We start from the raw sequence: 9,994 nt of genomic DNA on the forward strand, positions 1-9,994 counted from the left end.
ATTTTAATATTATATATATATATATATATATATATATATATATATATATATATATATATATATATGTTTATATATAATTTAAATACATCCATTTTTTATTTAAATTATATTGTTAAATATATATAATTTATTTATATAAACTGATAGAATTATGTGTGTATTATTTAATATCATATATAAAGTCCATTTATAGTGTGTTGTGTGTGAGATCCCGTATGTATGATCTTACAGTAGGAACAGTAGCTGTATTTGTATTAACCCTGGTGTTGTGTGCATGGGTTTACAGTCTGATCTCTGTCTGTAGATGTATGGGCGATACACTCAGGAGCTGGGTGTTTTCGCGAGAGAAGAGGCCGCCCGGATTCGAGAGGATGGTCGTCACCGACGCTTCATTTCTGAACGGAGCCCGTCGATCAAACTACTGGAATACGAGAAGGGACGATGTGTCAGGTGTCGAAGTAAGAGACCGCAAACACAATACTGTGCATCATTTGTTGATAATATGGAATATTTTATCATTAGCATTTACTGTGGTGTTTAATGTGATCACTGCGCCCTCTACTGGATATAAACAGCATTGCATGCCGTTCCTCTCTGAGTGTGCTTGGTTTTTGTGGAGTGTGGCTGCAGTGTCAGTGTTTGTCCTGATGAGGGCGCCATTGTTCCACTGACAGCTGAATGAAATGAAAGAGCTGAGCGAGAACACACACACACACACACACACACACACACACTTCCTGTAGCAGATGTGATGTCAGCATGAGATCAGTGCGATGCCACAGGTCACCATGGATACAGGAAGCGCTTTCCATGTGGATGGATGGATGGTTTGTTGTTGTCATGGCAACCGCGGAGCACTGAATGGTTTAAATTGTCACATTACAGCAAACTCTGCTCAATACGTCCCCATGACGACCGAGAGAAGAGTCAGCAGGCCTCTCTGTCCTCTTCATTCACTCGCTACATGTGACTGTGTGTCTGTGGTTTGTTCTCAGGGTTTCCATATGCCCTGGAATCATCACCGCCGGACTTTTTTTCTGGTAAAAATACAATCAAATTGCATCCATTTAAACCAATAAATAATAATTTGTTGTTATTCGACTCAACGCTGCTAAACACTAACTTAAACAACGCTATCAAATATCCTATGCTACTCTTTAAAGTGTGTGTGTACTCTTATTTATTTACTTATTTAATCACATAAAGTATTGGGAAATACATTAACACAATTTTAAGGAGTGGTTAAATAAATAGTAGAATAATAACTGAATAAGAGTTATTGTAACTATATTTACTAGTTGCATGACCTATTTTAAATAGCTTTTCCTTTAAATTATGAACAGTTTGACTTTAATTTAACTTCTTTAACATTATTTACATTTTAACTCACAGTTTCCTCACCTGCACTGAAATTGTTTGTAAATCTCACAAATAATTACAAAGAAACAGCAACACATTGAATTAGATTTTGAAGTAAACTCTACTTTCTTACAACATTGAAGAGTGATTTTTACACTAACAATGTCTTGTTGTCTCAATGAAAATTAAAGAGTAAATTGATAATGCTCAAAAAAGTTAAATCCATTAAACTTAAGTGTTTCAACAAAACGAGTTTGTAAATTTCCACACTGATATTAATTCCTCAGTTGCACCTGTATGTATATATTTGCAAATATGTATATATTTAAAAAGTAGCTTTGTAAAATAGTAAATAGTACATATCACATCCCAAAAGTTTCTTTAAGAAACACATTTGGTTCTTCGCTGCTCAAAAATGAATCCGGATCGGCTAACAGTAGGTACTTTTAGTCTTTTGAACAGAAAGCGAGGGGTTAAATGAAGAAGAGAGAGACAGAAATGCAAGCAAATGACTTTGTTTTGATGGAGTGGGGTTATAAAAGAGAAGCCAGCAGTGACACACTATCTTTCTCACACACACACACATACACACACACACACTCTTACATAAACGCGTCAGCCTCATTATATTTGCATAAACAAGATTTTTACACGTTCCCTGTGTGTGTGTGTGTGTGTGTGTGTGTGTGCGCATCACATTCTAACATACTTTCGTGTCTCATTTTTTTTATCTAAAGTTATTGGCTGCAATATTATAGACATCTGGAAACATAGCTTTAACATTGATTTTAAGAGCATTGTCTGTTTGGAGACATGCTCAGATTCACGGCTTCTCACTCCATCATTTGGTGAGTCATCATTGGCTCTTATTGAGGTTGCTGTGGATACTAACAGCATCTGTGTGTTTTGATGCAGAGGATGACCGAGATGTTTCTCCAGGCCTGTTGTTCATGAGAAAATAAAGAATTCTTGTTTTAAAAATGACTTCAGAAATGCTGTTTTTGAGTTTCACGGACTGCTGTTCTTGCAGAAGCACTAAGAACATACACAAGCAAAGCACACTTCAGTACAAACACCTGATAGCTCAAACAAAAGTCAATCCAAATCAACAGATCGATCGACTGACTTAAAGAGATAGTTCACCCAGAAATGAAAATTCTGACATTAATTACTCACCCTCATGTCTTTCCAAACTTGTAATACCTTTGTTCATCTTCAGAACACAAATTAAGATATTATGATGAAATCTGAGAGCTTTCTGACCCTGCATAGACAGGAACACAACAAACACATTCAAGGCACAGAAACACAGTGAGGGCATTGTTAAAATAGTCTATGTGATAACAAAGGTGTTACAGGTTTGGAACAACATGAGGGTGAGAAATTAAAGACAGAATTTTCATTTTTGGGTTGAACTATCCTTTAATGAGCACCAGAGTTATTATCACTAACTGAAACTAAAACCATGAAAAAAATAACGTTAACTGGTAACATATAATATATATATATATATATATGAATTCAAAAAGCTTTTCAGCTATTTGCCAAAGCAACATGTATTTATTTTATTTAGTTTAAATTGAATAAAATTAAATACTTTATAGATATTTAAATAAAATGTATAAAATAAAGAATTTGGTAAATTAAAGTGAAAAAATAAATGTTAACTGAAATAAATTGAAATAAAAAATAATGAAAATAACAAAAAATTTCACTTTGACTAGCTGAAATAAAATAGGTTTAAGTACTAAAATAACAAAAACTAAATAAATAAAAATTAAATACTAAATAGACATAAAAAAGACAAACATTTACAAAAATACAAAACAAAATTACTAAAGCTTTAAGTAAATTAAAGTAAAAAACAATCTTAAACTAAATGAAAATGGAAAATGTTGCCTTTCCAACCAGCTGAAGTAAAATAGGTTTAAGTACTAAACCAACTAAAACTAAATCAATAAAGCTTAAATACTTTATAGGCATTAAAAAACTAATACAAATTACAAAAACACAACAAAAATTAAGAAGTAAATTTTAAAGTAAAGCAAAAAAATAAACATATGCATACAAAATAATGTGGATTCATATATATCCATATGTACAATATTAGACAGAGTTTGCACTGCAAAGTTAAACATGCAGTCAAAATATTAACTTAATGCATGTTCCTGGTCTTATTGTGCACTCACTTTTCGTTACTGCTTTTTATCAGCTAATTTATCAGCATTTATAAAAGATAATGAGAATTATTTGATAGTCATGACGCTTCAGCTGCTGGGCGAAACACTGTTATAGCTGCTATATTCTGTGTGTAGTTTATGTGACAGACTACATCGTCTTAACTCGTTTTGCAAGTTACAGTGAAATATATTTAAGTGTAACACAAAATCGTACCAGATATAGTCTATAATGTGAACTTACCTTCTGACTTACTAAAACAAGTAATGTAACAATGCATTAACACTGTGTGTGTGTTTGAGTTGTACAAGTCATTGTTTCAGATTTTTTTGAATTAAAAATTGTAAAAAAAAATAATGAAGATGGAAGGCCTTATTGGGAAAGTAGTTCACAAATATTATATGACTAAAATATATGCTCAGAGCGTTTTTTAAAAGGTTAAATATTTATTTATTTATTTATTATTCTACAGTCTATAAAGTTTTTTTTATAGTGCCAGAAAAGTAAATTCTTTGTGTTTTTTTTTGTTTGTTTTTGCACATTGTTGTTTAACTTTTGCTGATTCCTCTTGCTTTTGTGTACTGTAAATTGTAGGTTTTTAGTCATTGCACTGCTATGGAAATTGTGGGTATAGTAGTTGTTGTTTATGGAGTCTTCCAGGTGTGGACTGGTACTTTCTGAGTAGTGCAGTCTGATTTTGGGTGCTGGTGCATTGTGGGTAATGTAGTCTTTCTCTGTGGAGTCTGTGCAGTGCACTGTCAGCGGTTCCTCATGTCGCGGGTCGGCGAGGACTGGATCTTCCTCATCTTGCTGGGACTCGTCATGGCTCTGGTCAGCTTTGTTATGGATTTCTGCATCGCCCTTCTTCTACAAGGTGAGTCTGTGTGAGGTGAATATGTCAGGAATTGTTATATGACTTTTGGCTGTAAAGGGTTTTTGAGTTGCTATGTGATTCTTTAGGTCAGTATTTTGTTTTTGGATTTCCCTAAAGAACCAAGGACAAATTGTTTTCTAAAGAACTTAAAATGGTTTTAGTTACTCCAAATAAGTAAATATCTTAATAAATGTCTATAACAAAGGAATAAGAAGTTTAGTACAGGTTTATTTTTTCATTTTCAATTCCTTTTTTTCATTGGCAGAAAAGTGTAATCATGATGTTTTCTCCTCGTGCACATTATTTTTTCCTTTCTTAGGCGTGCAGATTCTTGATTTTTGTGTGTTGTGTACTCAGAATATTTTCAAACCTCAAATTAAGATCAATACAAAGTTTGCAAGAAAAACTTTCTAAGTTTTAAGAAAAAAATAACTTAAAAAATAATAAAAAAAATTTCCAGTTTCAATTTCTAATAAAAAAACTTTGACAATTTCTTAGTTTATAAAAAACGTTGAACATTTCTAAGTTTGGAAAAAACTTTAAACATTTCTAAGTTTTGAAAAAACTTTGAACATTTCTAAGTTTGGAAAAAAACGTTAAGCATTTCTAAGTTTGGAATAAACTTTGACCATTTCTAAGTTTGGAATAAAAATAACATTTCTAATTTCTTGGTTTGAAAAAATATGGAACATTTCTAAGAAATGTAACCATTTCTAATTTTGGAAAAAAATACTTTTCTAAGTTTGGAAAACACGTTGATCATTTCTAAATTTGGGAAAAACTTTAAACATTTTTAAGTTTGGGAAAAACTTTAAAAATTTCTAAATTTGGAAAAAACTTTAAACATTTTTAAGTTTGAGAAAATCTTTAAATATTTCTAAGTTTGGGAAAAACTTTAAACATTTCCAAATTTAGAAAAAACTTTAAAAAAATTAAGTTTGGGAAAAACCTTAAACATTTCTAAGTTTGGGAAAAACTTTAATCATTTCTAAGTTTGGGAAAAACTTTAATCATTTCTAAGTTTGGGAAAAACTTTAAACATTTCTAAGTTTGGGGAAAACTTTAAACATTTCTAAATTTGGGAAAAACTTTAAACATTTTTAAGTTTGGGAAAAACTTTAAACATTTCTAAGTTTGGGAAAAACTAAACAATTATAAGTTTGGGAAAAACTTCTACAATATCTAAGTTTGGAAAATACTTTGATAATTCATAAGTTTTGAAAAAACTTTGAACATTTCTAAGTTTGGAAAGAAATAATATTTCTAATTTCTTAGTTTGTAAAAATATGTAACATTTCTAAGTTTACGGAAAAAAATGTAACTATTTCTAATTTTGGAAAATACTTTGATCATTCGTAAGTTTGGGAAAAACTTAACCATTTCTAAGTTTCGAAAATACTTTGATCATTCATAAGTTTGGGAAAAACTTAACCATTTCTAAGTTTGGAAAATACTTTGATCATTCATAAGTTTGGGAAAAACTTAACCATTTCTAAGTTTGGGAAAAACTTTGAACATGTATAAGTTTGTAAACAACTTAAAACTTAAAAACTTTTTATTTATTTATTTATTTATTTATATTTTCAAGTTTTAAAACTTTGAACATTTCTAAGATTTTCAAACTTAGAAATGTTCAGAGTTATAAAATTTAAAGAAACTGTTTAGACAAGCTGTTTTTGTGCTTTAAAGTTATTTTAATAAGAAAATATGGTAGTATTTTAAATTTCAGAAGCATAGAAATAAATGTACTTAAGTACAATATAAATATGCTGACTTGTACTTTGACTAAAGTGCTGACTAAAATACTTTGTCAACTTTGTAAGTAAAATTTTGTAGTACAGCACATACAGTATATCCTGTAATTGTTTTGTGTGTTTTCTCTCTACAGCACAGAAGTGGATGTACGGGGGTTTGGACAGTAACGTAATCCTGCAGTATTTAGCTTGGGTCACTTATCCTGTGGTTCTCATCAGTTTCTCTGCAGGCTTCACACACATAGTAGCACCGCAGGCCGCCGGTGAGACACGCTTACATTCACACACTCACAAAATATTTCTGCATTTGTTCATTATTTAGCAGTGGTTCCCTGTGTTTCTCTATCGTTCAGGGTCTGGTATTCCTGAAATGAAGACGATTCTCAGAGGAGTGGTGCTGAAGGAGTATCTCACGTTAAAAACATTTGTGGCCAAAGTAGTTGGACTGACCTGTGCACTGGGAAGTGGGCTACCTCTGGGCAAGGAGGTGAACACACGGATTAACCCTTGAAACTCTAAACACCTTTCACATTCTCGGGTCCGTTTTGACCCGGTGAAACATAAGCTTATAAAACGTTCATTTTTAAAACAAAATTTATATTGTTTGTGTAAAAATGTCAAAGATTTGAATGTTACCATGTTTGACTGTTATTACTAAATGTATCCCCTTTTTATTAATTAAAATAGAAATATTTAAAATTAAAAATTCTACAAGACAAAAACCAATTTTGGCTGTAATTCATTAGATCTAGTTTATTTGTTTTATCACTTTCATAATTTGTCTGTTTATAGTATCTTTGTGCATACATATGCAAATGTACCAACAGAATCATGTCCTGAAAGTGTGTGTTAGGCTGAATGTATTTAATAATTTGTAATTTGAGACAAATCTAACTAATAGATGTAAAAAAAATCGGTATAATTTAATGTGTAAGGCAAACTGTCAAAACTGACCCAAATGCATTCAGTTTAAAAAGTTTAGTTTCGATGGTTATATCTAAAAAAATAGTCATAATTTATATGTATTTCTATAAACTGTACTTTTTTTTACAATTCTTCTTATTTTTTTATGTTCAGCTTCCCAGTCAAAACTGAGCCGAATTTGATAGGAGTTTAAAGCAGTTTTTTAAATTTCCAGCATAAATCTTTCACATGACTCTGCGTTGTTATAATGTCTTTAAAGAATCCTTACTTTGAAATTTAATTCATCACATGCCTTGTGTGTGTTTTCTATCCTGTAGGGTCCGTTTGTGCACATTGCCAGTTTATGTGCTGCTCTTCTCTGCAAATTCATGTCATTCTTTGGTGGAATTTATGAGGTAATTGTAACCTGCACTTTTAAGCAGACTCCACTAATTACATAAAATGAAGTGGGTAAATCTCACAAGATATCTGTCAAGACCTTGGGTCATATTGGCCAAGTATATATAAATTATTGTTTTATTGTCTTTTATCTATTCTGAAAATACAGTAAGTACTGTTTTACAGAAATGAGAAAAAGCTGTATGAGACTGAGAACTACAAGAAAACTATTATTTGAAAACTATTTTGGTGTAAGAAACTTTGAGTAACATAAAATATAAAAAAAATGTGTGTGTGTGTTTCCATCTTAAACAAATTTATTCCTTTTTTTGTTATGGAGTGAAAAAAAAAGTTTGAGTAAATTTGATCTTTGGTAAAATTATCTTATTCAAGTGAATAATGAACAGATCCATAGAAGTCAAATGCTTATAATCATGTTTTTTTGCAGAAACATTTAATTTATATCAAGTATTGTGCATCAGGAAACAAACGATAAAATGCTGCTAAATGTAAATTGAAAATACGATAACCTGGGAAGAGTTTTAGCTGAGCATAAGTGTGTGTGTGTGTTATCAAAGTCAAATCATATGTGTATTTTTGTATTTCTCTTGATTAAGTTTTCCTTTTATGAGGATAAAACTAATAGCGATATCCATCTCTAAATAGATTTACCAAACACAGGTGTGTGTCTATGTGTGTGTGTATATGTTTGTAGATAGTGTGATAGATGGTGTGTTTTTTATAATTTGTGATTTTGTGCAAGTAAGTTTTTATTGTGTTTGATTGTGTTGGTGTATTGAACAGTCCTGGATTGTAATGGTGTGTTTTTTTCTTTTACTTTTTGGTTTTGTGTGTGTGTGTGTGTGTGTGCTGAAATAGGCTAGGTTGTCTGCTGTTGTATATTAAATTTCTCTTTTGTGCGTTGAACAGAATGAGTCCCGAAACATCGAGATGCTTGCGGCTGCATGTGCTGTCGGGGTCGGATGCTGCTTTGCTGCTCCTATTGGAGGTGAGAAGTGTGTGTGTTTATTTGGGATAACATTTCCAAAGAGAAACTGAACAACAAGAACCAAACAACCGTGTGTATATATTAAGAATTTAAATGAATCAAAACTGTCTAAACAGTAAACAGCTTTCAAAACAATTAATTTTTGCCATGCAACACTTCTAAATATTTCAGACAGTTTTTATGCCAGAAAATATCTCTATATATTTGTAAATTACAGCTTTTTGGAAAATGTTCATCCGCCATGATTATATGCTATTATTTTATTTTTGCATTTTAATAAAAAACTGGAAATAATAAAAAATAATTTGGGTTCAAAAATGTAATTCCATAAAATGTTTAGTTTAGCATCCTGTTGGTTGAATCTCAATTCAGATTCAGGAATTAAAATTTCATTTATAAGGCATTCTGAATGTGCCCACACAGTAGAAATATTTAAATGAAGACTAAATAATTGACATATAATTACATATGTATGGTTACTATGTAGTTAATGCAGTTTTAACTAGGTGATATACTGTTTGAATATTTACTGTAAATTTGAAAAAAAGATACGTCATTTCTATAAAAAAAATTATTTTAAGGTTTGCAAAGACGTAGAACATTTCAAAGTTTGAAAATTTCTATATTTGATGAAACTAAAATATCTGTATTTAAATACGCTCACATTTTTATTAAAAAAGTATGTTTAAGTTTGAAAAAAAAACCGTAGAAAATGTCCTTAAATTATAAATAATTAAATAGTCTGTATTTGAATACACTTCTGTATTAGAACATTTCTGTATTAAAAACATTACATTTTTAAGTTTGAAATGTTTTTAGAACATTTAAAAAAAAAAGTTTAAAAAGTTTTTAAAAGTGTGAAAATACTTTCTATATAAAAAACTAAAATGTCTGTATTTGAATACACTTAGAATTATTTTATTAAAAAAGGATATATTTTAAAATTATATTATATTATATAATTATATTATATTATAAAAATATTATATAATAATTATATAATATAATATAATTTTATAATATATTATATTATAAAAATATAAATTTGAAAATAAGCGAAAAAAATGTAATGTCTGAATTTGAATATACTAAGAAAAGTTCTATATAAAAAATGCATTAAGTTGCAAAAAATAGAACATTTCTAAAATTGAAAAAGAAAAAAAATCTACGTTTGAAAATACTTTCTTAGTGTGAAAAATCTTCAAAATTTTAAAAGAAAAACCTAAAAAATGAAATGTCTGTATTTGAATACACTTTTGATTTTGAATATTTCTATATTTTGTTATAAAATAAAATATTGTTTTTTAAAAAAAACTAAAATGTTTGAATTTCAATACACTTTTATTAAAATTAAAATTACATATTTAAGTTAAAAAAAATTATATTTGAAAATAAAAAAGTAAAAAATGTAAATGTCTGTATTTGAATACACTTAGAAAATAAAAAATAACTGTAAAATTGTAAGTTTGAAATTTTTTTTTAGAACTTTCCTAAATTTTAAAAACCTAACTTTATATT

General features: G+C 29.6%; 1 protein-coding gene across 1 annotated transcript in view; it reads left to right on the forward strand.

The window, feature by feature from the left end:
• The first annotated feature begins 304 nt into the window (after window positions 1-304).
• Window positions 305-9,994, forward strand: part of LOC113086772 (chloride channel protein 2-like) — a 28,302-nt gene continuing 18,612 nt past the window's right edge. The window contains exons 1-6 of the mRNA XM_026255495.1: window positions 305-458; window positions 4,280-4,411; window positions 6,300-6,428; window positions 6,519-6,652; window positions 7,407-7,484; window positions 8,398-8,476. Of these exons, the coding sequence (XP_026111280.1) occupies window positions 305-458; window positions 4,280-4,411; window positions 6,300-6,428; window positions 6,519-6,652; window positions 7,407-7,484; window positions 8,398-8,476 (706 nt within the window). The remainder of the gene's footprint in view (window positions 459-4,279; window positions 4,412-6,299; window positions 6,429-6,518; window positions 6,653-7,406; window positions 7,485-8,397; window positions 8,477-9,994) is intronic.

The sequence above is a fragment of the Carassius auratus genome, unplaced genomic scaffold (assembly GCF_003368295.1).
Source record: "Carassius auratus strain Wakin unplaced genomic scaffold, ASM336829v1 scaf_tig00044014, whole genome shotgun sequence".
In the NCBI taxonomy this organism is placed as follows: domain Eukaryota; kingdom Metazoa; phylum Chordata; class Actinopteri; order Cypriniformes; family Cyprinidae; genus Carassius; species Carassius auratus.